This window comes from Glycine soja, chromosome 6, assembly GCF_004193775.1.
Source record: "Glycine soja cultivar W05 chromosome 6, ASM419377v2, whole genome shotgun sequence".
In the NCBI taxonomy this organism is placed as follows: Eukaryota; Viridiplantae; Streptophyta; class Magnoliopsida; order Fabales; family Fabaceae; genus Glycine; species Glycine soja.
This window is the reverse complement of record NC_041007.1, coordinates 44452143-44479527: the sequence shown is the minus strand read 5'-3', so window position 1 is coordinate 44479527 and position 27385 is coordinate 44452143. Positions and strand designations below refer to the sequence as shown.

Sequence of the window (27385 nt, the reverse complement as noted above, 5' to 3'; positions counted from 1 at the left end):
TACTGCATTGTATAGTGAGAGTATCTCCATAATCGTATACTTCAAAGTTTTGGACCTACAAACAGGCAAGACTTTTGATACTGAGTTTTGCTGATTTTTTTTTTCACTTGGGCGATTTATTTATTTTTCTGATGCGCAGATTTTCCTGTTGTAAAAAATAATTCTGCTAAAAAATATTCAAAAGATAGATGCAAAAATATGAAAAGAGGGTAGACACCACAAAAGCATAATATAACTTGGAAAGAAGAAGGAGATTAGCAGAGAGGTGCATCCAAATGATGGTATTTAAACAATTTTTATTTCTTCATATGCAAATTGTTTTTTGTATTAAATTGAAATTCAAATTCAAATTAGTCATTGGAATTTAAATTCAAATCTAATAGACATAAGTGTTTGATTTCTTTCCCCTTCTATAATATTGACATTTTATGAGTCAAGAACCAAATGCACAGACACATGCACACACACACACACACTTGTGTGAAAGTTGAACTATTAGTGTTCTATATAATTTTAAGTGAATTTGAACTTTTGTTAGGCTTAATTAATAAGGTTGATGAATTTGTGTCTTCGGAATGTTTCTTTGTTTAAATAATCACATTGCCTCACTTTAGGGATACATGTAGACATTTTAAAATATATTGTTAGTCCTTGGTTGACAGCAAGAGAACATGGTCCTGGAGAAAAATAAGCATAAGAATTAGATGTATAACTCAAAGCCATCAGATCAACATTTGGACATGTATCACCCATAAACTTAAAATACGCTAATTTTAACAAATAAAGTCATTATATATTTTTGTTAATTTATTTATCTTCATATTTTCGTTAATACAGCTCTAAATTATTCTTCCATTGAGCAATACAAATAAATTATTCAACTATACTGAGTAGTTGAGTGTCAATTTTTTTATCTCCTATTTTCATAGCAAGGTAATGTGCATTATATTATATTTTACCATGACAACCTAACCATGATTAGCATGACACAACTTGCATAAATGTTACTTTTAAATGAATATACAATATCATGGGTGTGCTTGCTAATATGATTTAATTTTAATATTTTGGGATATGATACTTCATGAGTGGCTGATATTCAGCTGTTGGTTTGGCCTATTAATTGGTCTTCCACTACTCTATGTCAAACGTGAATTGATGATTATTTTGTAACTTTAGCAATATATGCTATGTTAAAAGTGAATTTATGATTATTTTGTAACCTTGTCTATAATTTACGTTGGACTCAAGCGTGTACTATAATTGATTAGTATGTAACAAAAGTGTGTAGCAGTCACTTTGTTTATAATTAGTCTTAATGCTATCATAACATTAGACCATGTTTGATCATGTTTTATGCAACTTAGTATCCATGCTCCTTCTCTTTTCTTTTTGTTTTTGTTCTAACAAAATACATATATGAAAATTAAAGCATTTTCCAGCGCATCCACCATCATGGTTATCAAGTTAATCACCTAGAGTGACCTAGACTTTGGCTCAAGCTCCTACTATAACTCTTGCTTATGCTACAACTCGTGCTTATGCTATAAGTCCTACTTCTGTTGTGGTTTCTTGATGCATAAGGTGATCTAAAGTATGATCGATCCCTATACTTTCTATCCCATGGCGAGATTGACTTGAATGATAATAAAGGTGAGTATAAACACTCTAGATTATCAAAAATGAGATTTTAGCTAATGTAATAACAAACCTGTAATGTCGCCTTTGTCTTGGATTAAAATACGTTAATTTTAACAAATAAAGTCATTATATATTTTTGTTAATTTATTTATCTCCATATTTCATTTCACCTTTTTAATTTCATAAATTCTAATAATAGGTCCAAATGTAGCAACACAACTTTGCCTCTTCCACCAAGTCAAAAGGTACATCTTTATCATCTGACGAGGAAGTTTATGAAATCTCAGAAACTCATCTAATGAGGATGTTTATGAAATCTCACAACTTTGGCCTATTGGTCTTCCACTATTCTATGTCAAACGTGAATTTATGATTATTTTGTAACTTTAGGAATATATGCTATGTCAAAGGTGAATTTATGATTATTTCGTAACCTTGTCTATAATTTACTTTGGACTGAAGCATGTACTATAATTGATTAGTATGTAACGAAAGTGTGTCGCAGTCACTTTGTTTATAATTAGTATTAATGCTATCATAACATTAGACCTTGTTTGATCATGTTGTATGCAACTTAGTATCCATGCTCCTTCTCTTTTCTTTTTGTTTTTGTTCTAACAAAATACATATATGAAAACTGTGACACCCTCTACCCCTCACATATATACTAATAAAGGAATAAAAATTCAAATACTAATTAAAAGTATTTTTAAAACATTTTTAAATACAAGCCTTTCAAAGGGGTAAAAGGCTCACATTCACTTTCTTCTACATCATATTCAAACTTGTCCAAATAAATAATAAAGTCATCTCAGTTCAAACAAGGCCGTCTAAGCTTCATACAATTAATATAGAACCTATATCCTAATGTCACATCCCATCAGAGCATTGTGTCCCGACGTCCTTCAGCACAAGGTTCCTTAAATCACTTCACCTAGCCATCTGCTCCCCCGAACACAAGGTTCAAGATAATCACAGGATCCAAACACAAACAACACACAGGGAGTGAGTTATCACATTCCTAACTAATAGAGAAAAATAAAACAACATATATGTATAAATATCGTATAACAAAATACCATTTACTTGAGCATAACTCACGTTATTTCACCACACGTCTCATTCGTTTTCACAACATTCGCATACTCAATAGTCAAAACACAATATCATCAAATCAATCAATATAGAACAATACACAAGCGTTATGCAGCAGATACACTAAGACTCAATCCTATATGCAATGTGGTACCATGTCAATGAAAAACCTCGTCGGGCGCCTAGAAGTACATGACAAGACAAACCACACACTACCAAGTCAAGTCACTCTCACTAGGTAATATCATAGGGAGACCAGTCAGGGTCACAATGTTTTGCAAGAATGCTCCAACCATATGGGATCAACAACATAATACATATCTCAATATACATGTATTCTATCATTCATCACATGTTCAATTCACCACATACTCACAATTTGAATCATCATTTCATATCCTCAATATAACAATTTATACAAAAGACTATCACAACCTGGGGACGAAAACCCCTCAAATAATACTACACAATTATATCAAAATCATAGGTCAAAATATACAAATATCAAGAGCACAATTTATCAAGCAATTCTCATCAAAACATCAATATTTTATTTATAATCATAAAGGAAAAATTGAAATTTAAAAAATATCCCAAAATAAAACCCTAATTTAATCCTCTAAGGATCCCTACACATGTTCTCACTAACTCCCAATTGTGAATAACTCATCCCTTACCTCTAAGCGGGAGCACGTGTCTTCCGACAGTGATAGCGGCATCTCTAGCAATTTTCTGAGATTCCTCAATTTTTCCTCTGATTGCTCTGATAGAGTTCCCAAACGTTAGAGAGAAAGAGAAGGGATTGAAGCCTCCATTTTGTAATGCTTCGTGCGATGCATATTTCTCCCTCCACAGACAATTCTTTGCAAATCCCAACAGTGGAGGTGTGTGGACTTGGATCGCAAACAACATATCAAAATTTCACAACAATCCAATGGTTAACGAAACCGGAATCGTAGTTTTATCGAGACAACTCTGGGTTTCTGCGGGAAAGGAAAAGACTACAATGCAAAGGGTATCTCTCTCAGCTCAGACATGATACGGAAATTCCCAATGGTGAGAATGCTCGAAATTGGGTTGCTAACCTGGTGCTTAAATTTCACGACCATGCTCGAAAGTGTGAAGCAGTCACTTTATTTATAATTAGTATTAATGCTATCATAACATTAGACCATGTTTGATCATGTTGTATGTAACTTAGTATCCATGCTCCTTCTCCTTTCTTTTTGTTTTTGTTCTAACAAAATACATATATGAAAACTAAACCATTTTCCAGCGCATCCACCACCATGGTTATCAAGTTAATCACCTAGAGTAGCCTGGACTTTGGCTCAAGCTCCTACTGTTACTATTGCTTAAGCTATAACACCTACTTCTGTTGCGGCTTCTTGATGCATAAGGTGATCTACAGTATGATCGATCCCTATACTTTTTATCCCATGGCGAGATTGACTTGAATGATAATAAAGGTGAGTATAAACACTGTAGATCATCAAAAATGAAATTTTAGCTAATGTAATAACAAACCTGTAATGTCGCCTTTGTCTTTGATTAAAATACGTTAACTTTAACAAATAAAGTCATTATATATTTTTGTTAATTTATTCATCTCCATATTTCATTTCACCTTCTTAATTTCATAAATTCTAATATTAGGTCCAAATGTAGCAACACAGCTTTGCCTCTTCCAACAAGTCAAAAGGTACATCTTTATCATCTGATGAGGAAGTTTATGAAATCTAACAAACTCATTTAAGAAAAAAGGCAAATAAAGAAGATGGCACAACTCAAAGACCAAAGGTAAAACTATCCAAGTCAAAAGATACATCTTCATCATCAAAAGAAGAAGAAAGTTCATTAAAGAAAAATGTGGAAAAAAAATCTGTCATAAGCAAAAGCTCCAAGCTACAAGCATGCAAGAAGTCAAAAGATGCATCTTCATAATCAAATGAAATTTATTCAATCTCAAAAAGTCCATTAAGGAGAAAGACGAATAAACAAACTGTTCTAACATCCCCTGATGTGCCAATCTCACTTCAAAGTTTAAAAAGAACCATAACAAAGAAAACAAAATTCAACAACAGGTCGCCAACAAAAGGAAATAAATACAAAAAGTTTATTTAAACAAACAATTTTGGGAGTTTTATTAGCATAATATTTATGTGTTTTAAGATTATGATTGACTATTTTCCTTTCATTATATATATTTCACATTATGTGTTTTAACATTATGTGCTTTATTATGTCCATTTAACTTTATTCTTATATTACTCTTATAATATTTATGCATAACACTTACTTTTACCTTCACGTTACTCAATTTTAGTTGAGTGGTCATACTCCAATTTTAAAATATTTCCTTATAAATATATGGATAAATCAAATTATCATAATTTATAGATAATTTTTTTAAACTCATTTAACTGTCAATGATATAAAATATCATTAATAATTATATTTTTAATTTTTACTTATCAATCAAATTATTTATTTAAATATTTTTTTAATTATTTACAAACCTGTGCATCGCACGGATCTATGTCTAGTTGTAACTTATTCCGAGTAAGGTTGTAATAGATATAATTATTATTTGAATAGTTATCCGCTTAAAAGTCTGTTTTCTTTGCTACACAAGAAAAATACTAGAACAACGAACAATAACAAGTTCCATTTATTGTCGTGTTGAAACTTAGTTTTGGGACGCCAGAAGAATGCAACATTTTTTATTCAGTTATGTTTTAGCAATATATGCACGCATAGGAAACAAAAAAATTGAAACTTGAATTTTTATAATTCCAAGATTTCAAATACACACATGGCATGGTTTTGAAAACTACTATGATACTGTATGCCAATGAGTGCCTCTACGTTATGCGTGACAAATAATTTGTCCGTAGTAACTACACCTGCATATGCATTCAGTACAAGAGTCACATTCAAAAATTTCTCATTGCAACATTTAGAGTAAGGATCTTTCAGATTTGAGTTGAAAAACAAGAAGATGAATTTACCATTCAACGTTAACTTTTACTATATATAAAAACCACAAATAATCTTGGGTACCGGCACAACACATCTTTCTCACATTTCACTCAAAAACTTCAAGTAATATAATTGTTCCTTAATTGTCACACACACTACGCTAGCATGGTTGCCAAAAATCATTTCTACCATATTGCATTTGCAATGCTTCTCTGCATGGCACTCTTGGCTTTTCAAGTCACATGTCGCACTCTCCAAGATGCATCCATGTATGAGAGGCATGAGCAACGGATGACTCGTTACAGCAAGGTGTATAAGGATCCTCCGGAAAGTTTTTAAGGAAATGTAAATTACATTGAAGCCTGCAACAATGCCGCCGATAAACCTTACAAGTGAGGCATTAATCAATTTGCACCCAGAAATAGATTCAAGGGGCATATGTGCTCCTCAATCATAAGAATAACTACTTTTAAGTTTGAAAACGTGACTGCAACACCATCCACAGTGGATTGTAGGCAAAAGGGAGCAGTTACACCGTCAAGGACCAAGGTCAATGTGGTAAGTTCTTGATAATTTGTTTCACAAATCAAATTAACTTGAATGGTCATCTAACCACTAATTTACCTTGTATTGTAGGATGTTTTTGGGCGCTTTCCGCTGTTGCAGCAACTGAAGGAATTCATGCGCTGTGAGCTGGAAAATTGATCTTATTGTCATGAGAACCAGAACTTGTTGATTGTGACACAAAGGGTGTGGACCAAGGTTGTGAGGGTGGTCTTACGGATGATGCTTTCAAATTCATCATCCAAAATCATGGACTCAACACTGAAGCCAATTACCCCTATATAAGGGTGTTGATGGAAAGTGCAATGCAAATGAAGCAGACAAGAATGCTGCTACTATTAATTACTGGGTATGATGATGTCCCTGCCAACAATGAGAAGGCACATACTTCAAAAAGCTGTGGCCAATAACCCAGTTTCCGTAGCTATCGATGCCAGTGGCTCTGACTTTCAGTTTTACAAGAGTGGTGTCTTCACTGGTTCCTGTGGAACTGAGTTGGATCACGGTGTCACTGCCGTGGGGTATGGTGTTAGTGATGATGGGACTGAATATTGGTTGGTTAAGAACTCGCGGGGAACCGAGTGGGGTGAAGAAGGTTACATTAGGATGCAAAGGGGTGTGGATTCTGAGGAAGCACTGTGTGGCATAGCTGTGCAAGCATCTTACCCTAGTGCATAATCTTAAATCTAGATACAATTATACGTATCTTTTTAAGCATTGATTCCTGATATAGGTCGCGTATACCACTGTATCTCCTGCGTGAACACAACATTGTACACTGTACTTGTTATCATTTATCAATCAATTACTTTGCAATGAAAAATGAGTCATGGTTATGACTGATGAGTTATAAAATACAAGCTAATTAAAGGTGTAAAATCCTAAACAGAAAGAAGAGAAAAGTAGAAAGGCAGAGATCCTGAGTGAGAAACCAATTCTCTATAAAAATATGTATTGGTAGTCACTACAATGATACAGCGTGTTGCTTAAACACACAGAGACATGCTCCATGAAATATGAATCTGTCATTCTAATGGTCCTTCCCCCTTCCTGCTCAAGAAACGAAGATTTTTACAAGGTGAGAAGACGCCTATTGTACCAAATGTCTTCACTAATCTATGTTAGTCTCCTACAGTGTGAGATTTATTGTCAATTCAAGCAACATGTTATACGTTGGAAGACCTCTTCACTGCAAGGAATTGTGAGGCCACCCATGGGATGATCATATCCAAACTCTTCCTCACCTTGAGTCAACAAGTCCTGGATTGAAGGTTGGTTCATGTATGATACGGGAATCACAAACCGCTTCATTTTCTCCCCGACATAGACTGCAAGATAGCCTTTTGGCGCATCCACCGCATTTGATGCCTTTCTGATACCAGGTAAACGAAAACCCATTGTTGTATTGATTTGAGAAGAGAATTTCTTAAGAAAAGTGTTGAGAATTTTGAATGCTTTGGGATGTGAATGATTTGTGTTGGTGCTAAATGCTTGCTGCCATGAATATATATATAGAAAAGCATATGTAAGAAAACATCGGCTGTATGAATTATTGGTGAAGGAGAGCTATGAGATAAGATAAATGGGACCAACTTAGAGACAAGGGCATATGGTGTTGTCTTGAGGACTTTCTCAAGAATTAAGATAATACTATCCCTGCTTATCGAGTGAAGGCTAACAGATTTCCCAACATTTTAGAAACCACATACGAAGAAAAAAAAATCAAAGTGGATCATGTTGACAATTACTAATTAAAGGGGGCAGAGACAATAAACTTAATGTGTGGAAATAAATTGTAGGCTGCTGTCGGTGAGAATATTTCGTACATAAAAAATGTGGTTCATAGTACTTTATGATCATGTATTCAGTATTGGTTTTCTTCTTACTTCCAAAAACTTATTCAGAGCTGTCAATCTGGTCGGCTTAAGGTTTACTGGTTGCTATCGGTCACATGGTAGATATATTTATCAAAATAATTGTCAGCTTACAATCATTTGAAGAAGCATGTGAGATGTCTTAAGCATATCCACCATTGGATTAGCCATACCACGATGCCTGAACAAACATTAGGTTGTCAGGTGGGTAATTTGGTGGCCACTAACTCAGAAGGTGAGGTACGCATGCACTCCTATTGAACTTCCTATTCCTTGAAAGAGACCTCTGAGACAATACCATGTGATCCTTTCTCCCTCAGTAGACCCCATCATGGCCATCTGTGCAATTGGATTGCAGAGGTCCTAGACATTATATATACACAATTTCTAGGGTTTCCAAGCAACACAAGTCATCCCATTCCTGAAGTATCAGAACTCAAAAATTTCTTCCGCATACGACTTCTTTGATATCAGTATAATACTTGTTGTGTGGAGCAACAGAAAATAATGGGTTTTCGCATAGCAGGTATTGTTAGGCGGACTTCGTTTTATACAACCCAAGCAGCCTCCAAGAGGGTGGACGTACCAAAAGGCTATGCTGCAGTCTATGTTGGAGATAAGATGAGACGGTTCACAATTCCAGTATCATACTTGAACGAACCTTCATTTCAAGAATTACTCAGTCAAGCAGAAGAAGAATTCGGATACGATCATCCAATGGGTGGTCTAACAATACCATGCAAGGAAGAGGAGTTCCTAAACGTTACCGCTCACTTGAATGAGCTGTAATTCATGCTAACGGAGACTGAGATAGATTAGATGAGGCAAATTTGTACAGATGGCATTTTCTTTTTTGTACAGAATTTAAAACCTGTTGCCTGAATGAGAATGCAACAAAAGACATTCTTTAAGCACTTTTTTCTTTTTCCAAATCTCAATTATATATTGAACCGTAACATTATCATATTTAACTTGATATATGTCAGCAATAGGCTATCAGCTAATTAATATTGGGAATTAAGCACAGTAATCATGTTGGAGATATTGACCAACCTGGATAAGGGCTGTTAATTAATGCTTCCCTTGCTTATTTTTCAATATATGTCCGTGATCTGAACAAGGAACGCACAACGCATTAGTTTTCCTGAAACAGTTTTTGCCGCTAGCCTGTTGCTTTATTTTCTATTTAATATGTGGCTCATTCAGTTCCTGGTTTAAGCAACACAAAGTAATTGTGTATCTTGAGTTAATTTAGTACTCCCTTCCGTTCTATCATCACCCCAAAAGCATTATCATTTTCCAAGGGTCATTCATTCTTCTATTTTCCTAAACAAGATTGATTATTAGTTGTTACTTGGGCAGGAAAGCATGGATTGTCAGTACTGTGATATTGCCCCAAAATAGGAACTCTAATCCATTCAATTTTAATGAATAGTAAACAGCAGTCTATTATGCATGGCCAATAATTTTTCCCTTTCCAACTTATTTCTGTTTGTTAAATTTAAATTGAGAATTTGGATCACCGATTTCAATGTCAAGCTGCATAAAGTATTTTGGGATGCTATAATTATGATATTATTGTTTGTCCGTCATAATTGCAACCCTCGATGTTAAGCCCATTGTTATTTTACACCTGCCTTGGCACCAAAATTTTAATGAAATATATTTTGACTTTTCCCAAATTAATTTATCTTTCTCATATATGGTCCTAGGTAAAATTATTTTTGCTCTACCCTTGCTAGGAATCATGTGTTATATTTCCGTTGTAAAATTTAACGGAACAAATTAAAGTATTTTTTTTTTTTTTTTACAGAAACCAACCTTGATCATACAGGGTGAAGTGAACATTGTAAAAAAATAACAGAAAACACAGAGGAGTTGCTTTGAGTAGTTGAATTCATTGTCATTACACCAAAAACATAATGAAATACTGACTTTTGTCATTCTATAATCTTTCTTTTCCCTCTTTCTCGAAAAGGGAGATCTTTACAAGTTGAGAAGACGCCTATTGTACAAAATGTCTTCGCTAATCTATGCAGCCTCCAAAAAAAATTGACATTTATTAATTCAAGAAAGAAGTTATATGTTGGAAGACATCTTCACTGCAAGGAATTGTGAGGCCACCGTTGGGATGATGATATCCAAACTCTTCCTCAGCCTGACTTAACAAGTCCTGGAATGAGGGTTTGTTCAAGTAAGATACGGGGATCACAAACCGCCTCATTTTCTCTCCGACATAGACTGCAAGGTAGCCCTTTTCCACATCCACGGCTTTCGAAGATGCTTGGTTTGCAGAAAATGATGCCTTTCTGATACCAGGCAAACGAAAACCCATTGTTGTATGTGTTGAAATTAGGGACAGAGTGTCCAAAAAGACTTGTAAATTGAAGATGGAATTTTTGAACTACGAATGCTTTAGGATGTCAATGATTTTGGTTGTGCTAAAACCTTGCAACCATGAATATATATAGATGAAAGAATTTGTAACAAACAGTTGGCTACATGAATTATTGTGGGGGGAAGGCAATGAGATAAGTGATGGGACCGACAGGAGACAGGGGCATATGGTGTTGCCTTGGAGGACTTTATCAAGAATTAACGTTGCATGTTATAGTAGCTAAGATAATCCTATCTAATTTTCTGGTGTGAATCCGCTTGAAATAAAACAGATGTATAATGTCAAACCTCAGAAATATAATGGTCTATGATCTCTTGCTATCTATCTGTGTTGCCTTATAATTCATCAGTCAGAAAATACCTTCCAGTTGTACTCCAGCATAACATGAAGAAAACATGTCCAAAGCATGCCTGCAAAAGTATGGAATACCGAATAATGCACTAAAAATGTGAGGATACACTTAGGCACGTCTCATTTGGTTACAAGTGGAGGCTTTATGTTGGCCATTGTTTGATAAGGTGGTGTTACACACGTCAAAACAACTTTTGGAAAAAACAAGGGCATATGGAGCTGTCCTATCGGAATTGATAGCTCTGAAACAGTGTAGATAAGATGACAACTAACACTGAGTGCATGATCGTATCACCAGGCATCCTGAACCACATTGTTTTGCTGTACGTCAAATTCTAAGTAGCAGTACTGCATGAAATTTGCATAAATGAAATTTCTGGCCCCCACCACGCTGAATAAGCTTCTGTCAACAAGATCAAATGAAGGTGGGACTCATGTTATCTACAATCACTTGTTACGTTGATTCTTAAGAAAGTCCTCTAAGACAACACCCCATATGCCATGTCTCTCATTTGGTCCCATGACTCCTATCTGATGTCCCTGCATCACCAAAAATTTAAGTGCCCAACTAATGGTTCCATGCATATCCTTATGTCTATATAAATATTCATGGCCGCAAGCATTGAGGACCAACACAAATCATTCACATCATAAAGTGTTTGAAATTCAAAATTCTCAACACTTCTCTTCAACCATTCTCTTCTCAGATCAATACAACAATGGGATTTCGTTTACCTGGCATCAGAAAGGCATCAAAAGCGGCGGACGCACCAAAAGGCTATCTTGCAGTCTATGTCGGAGAGAAATTGAAGCGGTTTGTGATTCCCGTATCATACTTGAACCAACCTTCATTCCAGGACTTGTTGAGTCAAGCTGAGGAAGAGTTTGGATATGATCATCCCATGGGTGGCCTCACAATTCCTTGCAGTGAAGATGTCTTCCAATGTATAACTTCTTGCTTGAATTGAGCAGAAATGTCACAGTATAGGAGACTGACATAGATTAGAGGAGACATTTTGTATAATAGGCGTGTTCTCTAAGTGTACAGATCCCCCTTTCTCAAGAGAGAGGAAATACAAACATAATATGTTATTCTATTGATTAATTGCAATGAATAGAGCAACTCAAGCAGCTTCGATCTCTATACTTTATGTTTATTTGTTTCAATCTTCCCTTCTCTCTGTATGAGCCAGGTATCAATATTCTGTTAGAAGTTGATAAATTTCAAATCAGTAATGGTACAAAAATGATTTCCAGGAACGGTATAGCAGAAGTATTTTCCCTCGGACCAAGGATAGTTAAAATAATTTGGCAGAAAAAGTTAAAATGTATTCTAATAATAATTATTTTTATCAAATTAAAATTTTGAGCTGCAAGGTCCGAAGCACACGAGGTACCTTCCCTGCCGAAGCAGGTGCAAAATACAATTGGACGTAACACCGAGGTTTATTTTCTTCCTTGAATAGACATGGCCGACTCTGGTGACAAAAACTTTCTCTTGTATGATATTCACGAACGGTATGGCCCATTTTCACTAACCCTATATAGGGAGAAGTGGAGGAACCAATGCTTTTTACATAACTTCGGTCTACCAGATAAAATGAAATTATATATGACCATACCGTGCAAGAAGAATAGTTCGAAACTGTGTGGATCGGAGTTCTTACTTTATGTCCACCAAAAGTTGGCGATCTGTTCTGTTATTTCTGTGATATTTGGGGCAATACCATGGTACGTAGTAATAATTCCATGGCAATACCATAGTAGTAACAACTCCATGGCTGCTTGTTTAGGAAAATGAAAGAGTTGATGAACCTTTGGACAACGATAATGATTTTGCAGTGATGATAGAGTGGGAGGGAGTAATAATTCAACCGAAGATATATAATTACATTGTGGTGCTTAAAGAGGGAACTAAAAGAAGCACATGTTATAGAAGAATGTGGCAACAAGTGGCGAAAACTGTTTCAGGACAAAAAAGTGTTGTGCATTTCTTGTTCAGGTCATGGACAAATATTGAAATACAATAGGTCAGTTTAGTAATTAACAACCTTATCAAGGTTGCCCTGTATCTCCAACAGAATTACGGCAATTAATGCCTAATATTTATAAGCCGATAGTCTGATCATGCTGATACATATCAATAACTTAAATTTGACAATGATACTGTGTGTTATCTGTTAAACCATATCAAGATTTGGCAAAGGCAAAAAGTGATTAAACAATACGTGTCCTGTGCTGCATTAATTCTCATTCAGGAAACAGGTTTAGACTTCTGTAGAAAATAGAAATCCCTAACAATAAAAGAAAATGCCTCTTCTGTACAAATTTGCCTCATCTAATCTATCCGTGTATCCATTAGCATGATTTACAGGTCATTCAAGTGAGAGGTGACGGTTAGGAACTCATCCTCCTTGCATGGTATTGTTAGACCGCCCATTGGATGGTCATACCCGAATTCTTCCTCAGCTTGATTCAACAAATCTTGAAAGGATGGTTGGTTCAAGTATGATACGGGGATCACAAACCGCCTCATTTTGTCTCCAACATAGACAACAAGGTAGCCCTTTGGCACCTCCACAGATTTGGAAGATGCTTGGTTTGCAGCAATTGATGTCTTCCTGATGCCAGGTAAGCGAAAACCCATTGTTGTTGTATGAGTTGAGACTTGGGAAGAGAATATTGTGAATAAGATGCAAGCTTTTGAACATCAAATGCTTTAGGATGTGAATCACTTCTGTTGTCCTAAATGCTTGCATCCATGAACATATATAGAAGAAATAATTGGAGAGGAATCGTTGGCTGCATGAATCACTGAGGTGGGAGGACTATAAGACAAGACTGATTGGATGGGACAGACAGGGAGACAAGGGCATATGGACTGCCTTGGAGGACTTTCTCGCGTGAAATAAAATAGATGTCAGGCATCAGAAATAATTAAAATGATATATGACCTCTCGCTATCCGCTGCCTTATAATTCATCAGCCAGAAATTACCTTCCAGAACATGCCCAGAGCATGTTTACAAAAATATGGAATACCAAATAATGCTTGAATAGACGTTACGTTTCACTGAGGCACGTCTCATTTGGTTACATGTGGAGGCTTAATGCTGGCCAATTAATATATGATAAGGTGGGGTTACGCAAGTCTTCACAACTTATCCTTCATAGTTGGACCGAAGACAACACCATGTGATATCTCATGCGTATGCCCTCCATCCATTGACAGTCACTTTCTCTGGGAATTGGGTTTCCACAGAATCTTACAAACTATATATATACACAATTCTTGGTCTTCAGTCAACACAAATTACACAAGCCATTGCATTCCTCAAGCTTCGACATTTTGGATCATTCTTTTCAAATTAGAGATTGTTCTTCTTCCTTCAATCAAGCAAAATAGAATGGGTTTCCGTTTACCTGCTGTTCGACGGGCATCATTCACAGCTAGCCAAGCAGCTTCAAAATCTGTACAAGTTCCAAAGGGCTATCTTGCAGTGTATGTTGGGGAGAAACAAAAGCGGTTTGTGGTTCCCGTATCATACTTGAATCAGCCTTCATTCCAAGATCTTTTGTATCAAGCTGAGGAAGAGTTTGGATATGATCATCCCTTGGGTGGCCTCACAATTCCTTGCAGTGAAGATGTTTTCCAACATATAACTTCTCACTTGAATTGAGACCACAAATCTCACTGTGGGAGACTCACATAGATTAGTAGACATTTTACACAATAGGCATCTTCTCAACTTGTAAAGATTACCAATTTTTGAGTAATGACAACAAATCCAATTTCTCTGCATTTCTTTTTATCAGTTACATTAATGATTACTTCCTTCTGAAAGGTATTAGAACGATATATAGGCACTATTAAGAGGTTTCTCATGCTGAAAAAAACAAAAATCATGACTGTTATATATATAACAGCCCACATGCTTCACAGCAAGGAAAAGCTATAATAGTATTTTGGTAGGAACTAAGAGCTAGGAACATGAATTTAATAATTCGGGTTGGGATTAAATGATTTTTACTTTCTATAATAACACATAATATTAAAATTCAAGACCCCAATCGTACACCATTTTATTGAGATATTTCAATTATATATCAAATAATAGTGCCACATGAGGCATGTATATATATGGTATATTTTAAACTGTGAGCTGTATAAATTGAAGTACCATCTCAACTCAGCTCATTGTTTCTCTTCGACTTCTCGTGGCCCGTGGTTCCAAATAATTTATACCAGCTGGCCTTTTGATATAACACCTATAACGATTTTCATTTTCATTAAAGCATGATAGAATTTCGAATGAAATTAAAGTGCTGATATATCGGTTAAGGAATCAGTAGATTTATTAGTTGCAATGGTCAATCAATATAATAATCTATCGGTCAATACTTTAAGAATATGGGAGCTACAAATCTTGGTCATATAATCACACCGTATTGATGATTATGATTAAAAGTTATTTAGTGATGACATGACTACTTGAAAGAGGCATGTGCATACATGTTCTCGTTTAGGATAGATGATATTCAAGAAATTGAAAAGAAAAAAATTGTATTAAGAGGAGAATGGAAGAACAAAACCACAATCCCAAAAGGATTGATAGGTTGAAGAGGATTCACCACAAATATTGTCATTCTTTGATAAGAATCTAGGGTTCCAAGCTTGGAGCGAATAACTAGTAAGAAGTTATCTCTGAATTACCAGGGATAATCTCAATTCAAAATGATCATTTTTTTACAAGTTGTTTAACGGTCTTGTTTACACTTCTAAGTTACTTCGGATGTGTTTGATTTAGAGGAGGAAAATAGAAGATAATTGTAAAATTCAAGTAGAGCGTAAAAGACATGAATTCCGTGTGAAGAATACACAATTTTCTTTTATCTCTTCATTCCCACCCTAATCCAAACATCACCTCTTGGCCTTGCACTTTAAAGCGTCATATCAAATTTAAAGTGTCGTGATCAAAGCATGAACACACGATGTTTTGAGGGGTTATGTGACTGTTTACTAACTTTCAATGTGATTACTACTTAAAATAAGAAATGTTCTCTCCAAACATGTGGGTGGATGTTATCTATTGATAGATGGACAGAATCAATTCACACTGTGTATCAATTTCTTGCATTTAATATATTTTCCTAGAATTGGTAAAAAAAAACATACTAAATGATTCAATGGTTATACTCACTCTGAACTAATTTCATACTAATTAATAAAAAGTTAGTTAACATTATTTAATTTTATTAATCTCAATTCAAATGCTTTTTATTCTTTCTAAAATGTCCTTCATTATTGAAATTTGATATCATAAATAAAAATGAATAATTAAAAATAAAATCGCTATTAAATGAAGTTGTTTTAAGAATTGTATTATTAAATAGACTAAAGTAATTATATTTATTTATATTTACGTCTGTCATACATCACAATTTTCTTTTTATATTTAAGTTTAGAAAAGTATTTGTTAAAATTGTATTTCAGTATGTGGTATAGATATCAGTGTAAAATTTGACTTCTAGTGTCAATTTATCATGTTTGACAGAGACAAACATGTTCACAAAACAACTCACTCACACTCACATATAACTCTTTTTATCGTGAGAAATTATAACTATAACTTAGACTTAAAAGATCATATTTGAATGTTAAAACTAAAAGAAAAATACAACGAAGTTTTAAGTTTTTATTTTTAGTTATTTTTATAAACTCCTGTGAAAATAGAAATGTATCGAAAAATTAATTCTTACTAAGTTACAAGAATATATTTTATTAGACATATATGGATCATAAATAGACACAAAATACACGTTACCATAATGTAACTAATTATTATATTAATGCTGATATATACTTATAATTAAAAATATTAAAAATTGATCATAATAAAAAAATGTTAAGTTAAACTATCTATTTATAATATATAAAAGCGGAGCTATTTCATATGCCACGTCAGCGAAAATGATGATGTGGAAGAAGAAGAGCTTTCTTCTATTGAGTGATACTTACAATATTCCAAAATCCTATACAATACATTTCAATTAAGTGATACTCGTCTCCAAATGCCCCGATCTTCTGCATTCCCTTCTACGTACCTGCTCTTCATCTCAAGGTTTTGCACATACAACTTCATCCTCTCCTAGATCTTTGGCGCATAAGAACTATTTGAGATTTGATCGCTTCACTCATTCGCATTTAGCTTTCTTTAGATTTTCGTCAATATTAGAGATTCTACGTTCGCGATTATGATGATGATGTTATAGCAGTAGTATTTCGTGAACCATATTCATATCAAAGACCGAATTGCAGGACCTCGAATCACGTATGGCAACTGACGAAACCTCAATCAGACAAATTTGGGGTTGTGCGAGCCTCTTCGCATCAAACACCAAATCACATGACACTCCATGAAACCTCGGTCAGACTCTCTGAATAGTGCGACACTCGATGAAAACTCGGTCAAACGAATTTGGGGAGCTGCAAGCATCTTCACATGAAAGATCGAATCACAGGGCACTCCCCCAATCGCATACTGCATTGTATAGTGAGAGTCTCTCCATAATCGCATACTTCAAAGTTTTGGACCTACAAACAGGCAAGACTTTTGATACTGAGTTTTGTTGATTTTTATTTTTCACTTGTGTGATTTATTTATTTTTCTGATGCATAGATTTTCCTGTTGTAAAAAATAATTCTGCTACAAATTTTTCAAAAGATAGATGCAAAAATATGAAAAGAGGGTAGACACCGCAAAAGAACAATATAACTTGGAAAGAAGAAGGTGATTAGCAGAGAGGTGCATCCAAATGATGGTATGTAAACAATTTTTATTTCTTCATATGCAAATTGTTTTTTGTATTAAATTGAAATTCAAATTCAAATTAGTCATTCGTATTTAAATTCAAATCTAATAGACATAAGTGTTTGATTTCTTTCCCCTTCTTTAATATTGACATTTTATGAGCCAAGAACCAAATGCACAGACACGTGCACACACACACACACACACTTCTGTGAAAGTTTAACTATTAGTGTTCTATATAATTTTAAGTGAATGTGAACTTTTGTTAGGCTTAATTAATAAGGTTAATGAATTTGTGTCTTCGGAATGTTCCTTTGTTTAAATAATCACATTGCCTCACTTTAGGGATACATGTAGACATTTTAAAATATATTGTTAGTCCTTGGTTGACAGCAAGAGAACATTGTCCTGGAGAAAAATAAGCATAAGAGTTAGATGTATAACTCAAAGCCATCAGATCAACATTTGAACGTGTATCACCCATAAACTTAAAATACGCTAATTTTAAAAAATTAAGTCATTATATATTTTTGTTAATTTATTTATCTCCATATTTTTTTTAATACAGCTCTAAATTATTCTTTCATTGAGCAATACAAATAAATTATTCAACTATACTGAGTAGCTGAGTGTCAATTTTTTATCTCCTATTTTCATAGCAAGGTAATGTGCATTATATTATATTTTACCATGACAACCTAACCATGATTAGCATGACACAACTTGCATAAATGTTACTTTTAAATGAATATACAATATCATGGGTGTGCTTGCTAATATGATTTAATTTTAATATTTTGGGATATGATACTTCATGAGTGGCTGATATTCAGCTGTTGGTTTGGCCTATTGGTCTTCCACTACTCTATGTGAAACGTGAATTGATGATTATTTTGTAACTTTAGCAATATATGCTATGTTAAAGGTGAATTTATGATTATTTTGTAACCTTGTCTATAATTTATGTTGGACTCAAGCATGTACTATAATTGATTAGTATGTAACGAAAGTGTGTAACAGTCACTTTGTTTATAATTAGTATTATTGCTATCATAACATTAGACCATGTTTGATTATGTTGTATGCAACTTAGTATCCATGCTCCTTCCCTTTTCTTTTTGTTTTTGTTCTAAAAAAATACATATATGAAAACTAAAGCATTTTCCAGCGCATCCACCACCATGGTTATCAAGTTAATCACCTAGAGTAACCTGGACTTTGGCTCAAGCTCCTACTATAACTCTTGCTTATGCTACAACTCATGCTTATGCTATAACTCCTACTTCTGTTGTGGCTTCTTGATGCATAAGGTGATCTAAAGTATGATCGATCCCTATACTTTCTATCCCATGGCGAGATTGACTTGAATGATAATAAAGGTGAGTATAAACACTCTAGATTATCAAAAATGAGATTTTAGCTAATGTAATAACAAACCTGTAATGTCGCCTTTGTCTTGGATTAAAATACGTTAATTTTAACAAATAAAGTCATTATATATTTTTGTTAATTTATTTATCTCCATATTTCATTTCTCCTTTTTAATTTCATAAATTCTAATAATAGGTTCAAATGTAGCAATACAACTTTGTCTCTTCCACCAAGTCAAAAGGTACATCTTTATCATCTGATGAGGAAGTTTATGAAATCTCGCAACTTTGGCCTATTGGTCTTCCACTATTCTATGTCAAACGTGAATTTATGATTATTTTTTAACTTTAGGAATATATGCTATGTCAAAGGTGAATTTATGATTATTTCGTAACCTTGTCTATAATTTACTTTGGACTCAAGCATGTACTATAATTGATTAGTATGTAACGAGAGTGTGTAGCAGTCACTTTGTTTATAATTAGTATTAATGCTATCATAACATTAGACCATGTTTGATCATGTTGTATGCAACTTAGTATCCATGCTCCTTCTCTTTTCTTTTTGTTTTTGTTCTAACAAAATACATATATGAAAACTGTGACACCTTCTACCCCTCACATATATACTAATAAAGGAATAAAAATTCAAATACTAATTAAAAGTATTTTAAAAACATTTTTAAATAAAAGCGTTTCAAAGGGGTAAAAGACTCACATTCACTTTCTTCTACATCATATTCAAACTTGTCCAAATAAATAATAAAGTTATCTCTACTCAAACAAGGTCGTCTAAGCTTCATACAATTAATATAGAACCTATATCCTAATGTCACATCCCATCAGAGCATTGTGTCCCGACGTCCTTCAGCACAAGGTTCCTTAAATTACTTCACCTAGCCATGTGCTCCCTCGAACACAAGGTTCAAGATAATCACAGGATCCAAACACAAACAACACACAGGGAGTGAGTTATCACATTCCTAACTAATAAAGAAAAATAAAACAACATATAGGTATAAATATTATATAACAAAGTACCATTTACTTGAGCATAACTCACGTTATTTCACCACACGTCTCATTCGTTTTCACAACATTCGCATACTCAATAGTCAAAACACAATATCATCAAATCAATCAATATAGAACAATACACAAGCATTATGCAGCAGATACACTAAGACTCAATCCTATATGCAATGTGGTACCATGTCAGTGAAAAACCTCGTCGGGTGCCTAGATGTAAATGACAAGACAAACCACACACTAGCAAGTCAAGTCACTCTCACTAGGTAATATCACAGGGAGACCAGTCAGGGTCACAATGTTTTGTAAGAATGCTCCAACCATATGGGATCAACATAGGCTTAAAGAACACTCAAACCGGGTGACCCCCAAGGCCTACACTCCGAAGAGTCCGTTAGGGCCTCTCCCTCCTGATTCAGGTCCAACCCAGAAAACATTTTAGCACATAGACTCTATCTATGAACTTTACAAAACACACGAATCCTCAATTATTCTCAAATATTTTTAACTCGTCGCCCTTTAAGGGTCTTAGCATTAACTCGTTGCCCTTAAAGGGTCTTAGCATTAACTCGTTGCCCTTAAAGGGACTTAGCATTAACTCGTCGCCCTTAAAAGGACTTAGCATTAACTCGTCACCCTTAAAGGGTGTTAGCATTAATTCGTCGCCCTTAAAGAATCTTATAGTCGTGTGATTGTACAATCCAGAGTTTACAACTCAATGCACACAACATCTCAATCACGTGCATACTCATTTTATCACATACACTCGATCTCAATAAAAATGGTATAACCTCAAAATAGCATGTTATCATACCTCATGAATCATATTCACTTTACCTGTGAACTATGCAATATACACAACTACTCAATTATTTTTAAAATCATTTTAACTCGTCACGCTTGTGATTAAACTCGTTGGGTTCCCATAATGAATCCCATCATAATACTCGTCGCGCAAAACTCGTCGCCCTTAAAGGGTCTTACAGTTGTGTGATTACACAATTCATAGCTCACAACACAATACATATTTCAATATACATGTATTCTATCATTCATCACATGTTCAATTCACCACATACTCACAATTTGAATCATCATTTCATATCCTCAATATAACAATTTATACAAAAGACTATCACAACCTGGGGACGAAAATCCCTCAAATAATATTACACAATTATATCAAAATCATAGGTCAAAATATACAAATATCAAGAGCGCAATTTATCAAGCAATTCTCATCAGAACATCAATATTTTATTTATAATCATAAAGAAAAAATTGAAATTTAATAAATATCCCAAAATAAAACATCAATTTAGTCCTCTAAGGATCCCTACACATGTTTTCACTAATCCACAATTGTGAATAACTCATCCCTTACCTCTAAGCGGGCTCATGTGTCTTCTGACAGCGATAGTGGCATCTCTAGCAATTTTCTGAGATTCTTCAATTTTTCCGCTGATTGCTCTGATAGAGTTCCCAAACGTTAGAGAGAAAGAGAAGGGATTGAAGCCTCCATTTTGTACTACTTCGTGCGATGCATATTTCTCTCTCCACAGACATTTCTTTGCAAATCCCAACGGTGGAGGTGTGTGGAATTGGATCGTGAACAACATACCCAAATTTCACAACAATCCAACGGTTAACGAAACTGGAATCGTAGTTTTATCGAGACAACTCTGGGTTTCTGCGGGAAAGGAAAAGACTACAATGCTCGAAATTCCAAACGGTGAGAATGCTCGAAATTGGGTTGCTAACCTGGTGCTTAAATTTCACGACCATGCTCGAAAGTGTGTAGCAGTCACTTTGTTTATAATTAGTATTAATGCTATCATAACATTAGACCATATTTGATCATGTTGTATGCAACTTAGTATCCATGCTCCTTCTCCTTTCTTTTTGTTTTTGTTCTAACAAAATACATATATGAAAACTAAAGCATTTTCCAGCGCATCCACCACCATGGTTATCAAGTTAATCACCTAGAGTAGCCTGGACTTTGGCTCAAGCTCGTACTGTAACTATTGCTTATGCTATAACTCCTACTTCTGTTGCGGCTTCTTGATGCATAAGGTGATCTACAGTATGATCGATCCCTATACTTTCTATCCCATGGCGAGATTGACTTGAATGATAATAAAGGTGAGTATAAACACTGCAGATCATCAAAAATGTAATTTTAGCTAATGTAATAACAAACCTGTAATGTCGCCTTTGTCTTGGATTAAAATACGTTAATTTTAACAAATAAAGTCATTATATATTTTTGTTAATTTATTTATCTCCATATTTCATTTCACCTTCTTAATTTCATAAATTCTAATAATTGGTCCAAATGTAGCAACACAGCTTTGCCTCTTCCAACAAGTCAAAAGGTACATCTTTATCATCTGATGAGGAAGTTTATGAAATCTCACAAACTCATTTAAGAAAAAAGGCAAATAAAGAAGATGACACAACTCAAAGACCAAAGCTAAAACTATCTAAGTCAAGAGATACATCTTCATCATCAAAAGAAGAAGAAAGTTCATTAAAGAAAAATGTGGAAAAAAAATATGTCATAAGCAAAAGCTCCAAGCTACAAGCATGCAAGAAGTCAAAAGATGCATCTTCATCATCAAATGAAATTTATTCAATCTCAAAAAGTCCACTAAGAAGAAAGACGAATAAACAAACTGTTTTAACATCCTCTGATGAGCCAATCTCACTTCAATGTTTAAAAAGAAGCACAACAAAGAAAACAAAATTCAACAACAGGTCGCCAGCAAAAGGAAATAAATACAAAAGGTTTATTTAAACAAACAATTTTGGGAGTTTTATTAGCATAATATTTATGTGTTTTAAGATTATGATTGACTATTTTCCTTTCATTATATATATTTCACATTATGTGTTTTAACATTATGTGCTTTATTATGTCAATTTCACTTTATTCTTATATTACGCTTATAATATTTATGCATAACATTTACTTTTATCTTCATGTTACTCAACTTTAGTAGAGTGATCATACTCTAATTTTAAAATATTTCCTAAAATATATGGATAAATCAAATTATCTTAATTTATAGATAATTTTTTTAAACTCATTTAACTGTCAATGATATAAAATATCATTAATAATTATATTTTTAATTTTTATTTATCAATCAAATTATTTATTTAAATATTTTTTAAATTATTTAAAAACCTGTGCATCGCACAGGTCTTTGTCTAGTTGTAACTTATTCCGAGTAAGGTTTTAATAGACATAATTATTATTTGAATAGTTATCCGCTTAAAAGTCCGTTTTCTTTGCTACACAAGAAAAATACTAGAACAACGAACAATAACAAGTTCCATTTATTGTCGTGTTGAATCTTAGTTTTAGGACACCAGAAGAATGCATCATATTTTATTCAGTTATGTTTTAGCAATATATGCACGCATAGGAAACAAAAAAATTGAAACTTGAATTTTTATAATTCCAAGATTTCAAATACACACAAGGCATGGTTTTGAAAACTACTATGATACTGTATGCCAATGACTGCCTCTACGTTATGCGTGACAAATAATTTGTCCGTAGTAACTACACCTGCATATGCATTCAATACAAGAGTCACATTCAAAAATTTCTCATTGCAACATTTAGAGAAAGGATCTTTCAGATTTGAGTTGAAAAACAAGAAGATGAATTTACCATTCAACGTTAACTTTTACTATATATAAAAACCACAAATAATCTTGGGTACCGGCACAACACATCTTTCTCACATTTCACTCAAAAACTTCAAGTAATATAATTGTTCCTTAATTGTCACACACACTACGCTAGCATGGTTGCCAAAAATCATTTCTACCATATTGCATTTGCAATGCTTCTCTGCATGGCATTCTTGGCTTTTCAAGTCACATGTCGCACTCTCCAAGATGCATCCATGTATGAGAGGCATGGGCAACGGATGACTCGCTACAGCAAGGTGGATAAGGATCCTCCGGATAGTTTTTAAGGAAAATGTAAATTACATTGAAGCCTGCAACAATGCCGCCGATAAACCTTACAAGCGAGACATTAATCAATTTGCACCCAAAAATAGATTCAAGGGGCATATGTGCTCCTCAATCATAAGAATAACTACTTTTAAGTTTGAAAACGTGACCGCAACACCATCCACAGTGGATTGTAGGCAAAAGGTAGCAGTTACACCCATCAAGGACCAAGGTCAATGTGGTAAGTTCTTGATAATTTGTTTCACAAATCAAATTAACTTGAATGGTCATCTAACCACTAATTTACCTTGTATTGTAGGATGTTTTTGGGCGCTTTCCGCTGTTGCAGCAACTGAAGGAATTCATGCGCTGTGAGCTGGAAAATTGATCTTATTGTCATCAGAACAAGAACTTGTTGATTGTGACACAAAGGGTGTGGACCAAGATTGTCAGGGTGGTCTTATGGATGATGCTTTCAAATTCATCATCCAAAATCATGGACTCAACACTGAAGCCAATTACCCCTATATAAGGGTGTTGATGGAAAGTGCAATGCATATGAAGCAGACAAGAATGCTGCTACTATTAATTACTGGGTATGAGGATGTCCCTGCCAACAATGAGAAGGCACATACTTCAAAAAGCTGTGGCCAATAACCCGGTTTCCGTAGCTATTGATGCCAGTGGCTCTGACTTTCAGTTTTACAAGAGTGGTGTCTTCACTGGTTCCTGTGGAACTGAGTTGGATCACGGTGTCACTGCCGTGTGGTATGGTGTTAGTGATGATGGGACTGAATATTGGTTGGTTAAGAACTCGCGGGGAACCGAGTGGGGTGAAGAAGGTTACATTAGGATGCAAAGGGGTGTGGATTCTGAGGAAGCACTGTGTGGCATAGCTGTGCAAGCATCTTACCCTAGTGCATAATCTTAAATCTAGATACAATTATACGTATCTTTTTAAGCATTGATTCCTGATATAGGTCGCGTATACCACTGTATCTCCTGCGTGAACACAACATTGTACACTGTACTTGTTATCATTTATCAATCAATTACTTTGCAATGAAAAATGAGTCATGGTTATGACTGATGAGTTATAAAATACAAGCTAATTAAAGGTGTAAAATCCTAAACAGAAAGAAGAGAAAAGTAGAAAGGCAGACATCCTGAGTGAGAAACCAATTCTCTATAAAAATATGTATTGGTAGTCACTACAATGATACAGCGTGTTGCTTAAACACACAGAGACATGCTCCATGAAATATGAATCTGTCATTCTAATGGTCCTTCTCCCCTCCTGCTCAAGAAACGGAGATTTTTACAAGGTGAGAAGACGCCTATTGTACCAAATGTCTTCACTAATCTATGTTAGTCTCCTACAGTGTGAGATTTATTGTCAATTCAAGCAACATGTTATACGTTGGAAGACCTCTTCACTGCAAGGAATTGTGAGGCCACCCATGGGATGATCATATCAAAACTCTTCCTCCGCTTGATTCAACAAGTCCTGGAATGAAGGTTGGTTCATGTATGATACGGGAATCACAAACCGCTTCATTTTCTCCCCGACATAGACTGCAAGATAGCCTTTTGGCGCATCCACCGCATTTGATGCCTTTCTGATACCAGGTAAACGAAAACCCATTGTTGTATTGATTTGAGAAGAGAATTTCTTAAGAAAAGTGTTGAGAATTTTGAATGCCTTGGGATGTGAATGATTTGTGTTGGTGCTAAATGCTTGCTGCCATGAATATATATATAGAAAAGCATATGTAAGAAAACATCGGCTGTATGAATTATTGGTGAAGGAGAGCTACGAGATAAGATAAATGGGACCAACTTAGAGACAAGGGCATATGGTGCTGTCTTGAGGACTTTCCCAAGAATTAAGATAATACTATCCCAGCTTATCGAGTGAAGGCTAACAGATTTCCCAACTTTTTAGAAACCACATATGAAGAAAAAAAAATCAAAGTGGATCATGTTGACAATTACTAATTAAGGGGGGCAGAGACAATAAACTTAATGTGTGGAAATTAATTGTAGCCTGCTGTCGGTGAGAATATTTCGTACATAAAAAATGTGGTTCATAGTACTTTATGATCATGTATTCAGTATTGGTTTTCTTCTTACCTCCAAAAAACTTATTCAGAGCTGTCAATCTGGTCGGCTTAAGGTTTACTGGTTGCTATCGGTCACATGGTAGATATATTTATCAAAATAATTGTCAGCTTACAATGATTTGAAGAAGCATGTGAGATGTCTTAAGCATATCCACCATTGGATTAGCCATACCACGATGCCTGAACAAACATTAGGTTGTCAGGTGGGTAATTTGGTGGCCACTAACTCAGAAGGTGAGGTACGTATGCACTCCTATTGAACTTCCTATTCCTTGAAAGAGACCTCAATAGACCCCATCATGGCCCACTGTGCAATTGGATTGCAGAGGTCCTAGACATTATATATACACAATTTCTTGGGTTTCCAAGCAACACAAGTCATCCCATTCCTGAAGTATCAGAACTCAAAAATTTCTTCCGCATACGACTTCTTTGATATCAGTATAATACTTGTTGTGTGGAGCAACAGAAAATAATGGGTTTTCGCATAGCAGGTATTGTTAGGCGGACTTCGTTTTATACAACCCAAGCAGCCTCCAAGAGGGTTGACGTACCAAAAGGCTATGCTGCAGTCTATGTTGGAGATAAGATGAGACGGTTCACAATTCCAGTATCATACTTGAACGAACCTTCATTTCAAGAATTACTCAGTCAAGCAGAAGAAGAATTCGGATACGATCATCCAATGGGTGGTCTAACAATACCATGCAAAGAAGAGGAGTTCCTAAACGTTACCGCTCACTTGAATGAGCTGTAATTCATGCTAACGGAGACTGAGATAGATTAGATGAGGCAAATTTGTACAGATGGCATTTTCTTTTTTGTACAGAATTTAAAACCTGTTGCCTGAATGAGAATGCAACAAAAGACATTCTTTAAGCACTTTTTTCTTTTTCCAAATCTCAATTATATATTGAACCGTAACATTATCATATTTAACTTGTTATATGTCAGCATCAGGCTATCAGCTAATTAATATTGGGAATTAAGCACAGTAATCATGTTGGAGATATTGACCAACCTGGATAAGGGTTGTTAATTAATGCTTCCCTTGCTTATTTTTCAATATATGTCCATGATCTGAACAAGGAACGCACAACGCATTAGTTTTCCTGAAACAGTTTTTGCCGCTAGCCTGTTGCTTTATTTTCTATTTAATATGTGGCTCATTC

At 34.7% G+C, this 27385-nt stretch overlaps 3 protein-coding genes and 2 pseudogenes across 3 annotated transcripts; 4 read left to right on the top strand and 1 right to left on the bottom strand.

Moving 5' to 3' along the window:
- Positions 1 to 5883: 5883 nt before the first annotated feature.
- On the top strand, positions 5884 to 7105 carry LOC114417126 (annotated as a pseudogene).
- Positions 7106 to 8549: 1444 nt separating this feature from the next.
- On the top strand, positions 8550 to 9112 carry LOC114414236 (auxin-induced protein 10A5). Its single transcript, XM_028378539.1, has one exon. The coding sequence runs from the start codon at positions 8664 to 8666 to the stop codon at positions 8943 to 8945; it is 282 nt and encodes a 93-aa protein (XP_028234340.1). The 5' UTR covers positions 8550 to 8663; the 3' UTR covers positions 8946 to 9112.
- A 3866-nt stretch (positions 9113 to 12978) lies between these two features.
- On the bottom strand, positions 12979 to 13640 carry LOC114417124 (auxin-induced protein X10A-like). The gene has a single exon (XM_028382230.1). The coding sequence runs from the start codon at positions 13550 to 13552 to the stop codon at positions 13274 to 13276; it is 279 nt and encodes a 92-aa protein (XP_028238031.1). The 5' UTR covers positions 13553 to 13640; the 3' UTR covers positions 12979 to 13273.
- A 10296-nt stretch (positions 13641 to 23936) lies between these two features.
- On the top strand, positions 23937 to 25160 carry LOC114417125 (annotated as a pseudogene).
- A 1435-nt stretch (positions 25161 to 26595) lies between these two features.
- Positions 26596 to 27137, top strand: LOC114417123 (auxin-induced protein 10A5). Its single transcript, XM_028382229.1, has one exon. It carries the CDS (start codon positions 26689 to 26691, stop codon positions 26968 to 26970), a length of 282 nt encoding a protein of 93 aa, XP_028238030.1. The 5' UTR covers positions 26596 to 26688; the 3' UTR covers positions 26971 to 27137.
- Positions 27138 to 27385: the final 248 nt, after the last annotated feature.

What these genes read in the sequence shown, in the direction of transcription:
- LOC114414236 (XM_028378539.1), top strand. Translation starts at nt 8,664, where the DNA reads ATGGGTTTTCGCATAGCAGGTATTGTTAGGCGGACTTCGTTTTATACA.
- LOC114417124 (XM_028382230.1), bottom strand. Translation starts at nt 13,552, where the DNA reads ATGGGTTTTCGCTTACCTGGCATCAGGAAGACATCAATTGCTGCAAAC.
- LOC114417123 (XM_028382229.1), top strand. Translation starts at nt 26,689, where the DNA reads ATGGGTTTTCGCATAGCAGGTATTGTTAGGCGGACTTCGTTTTATACA.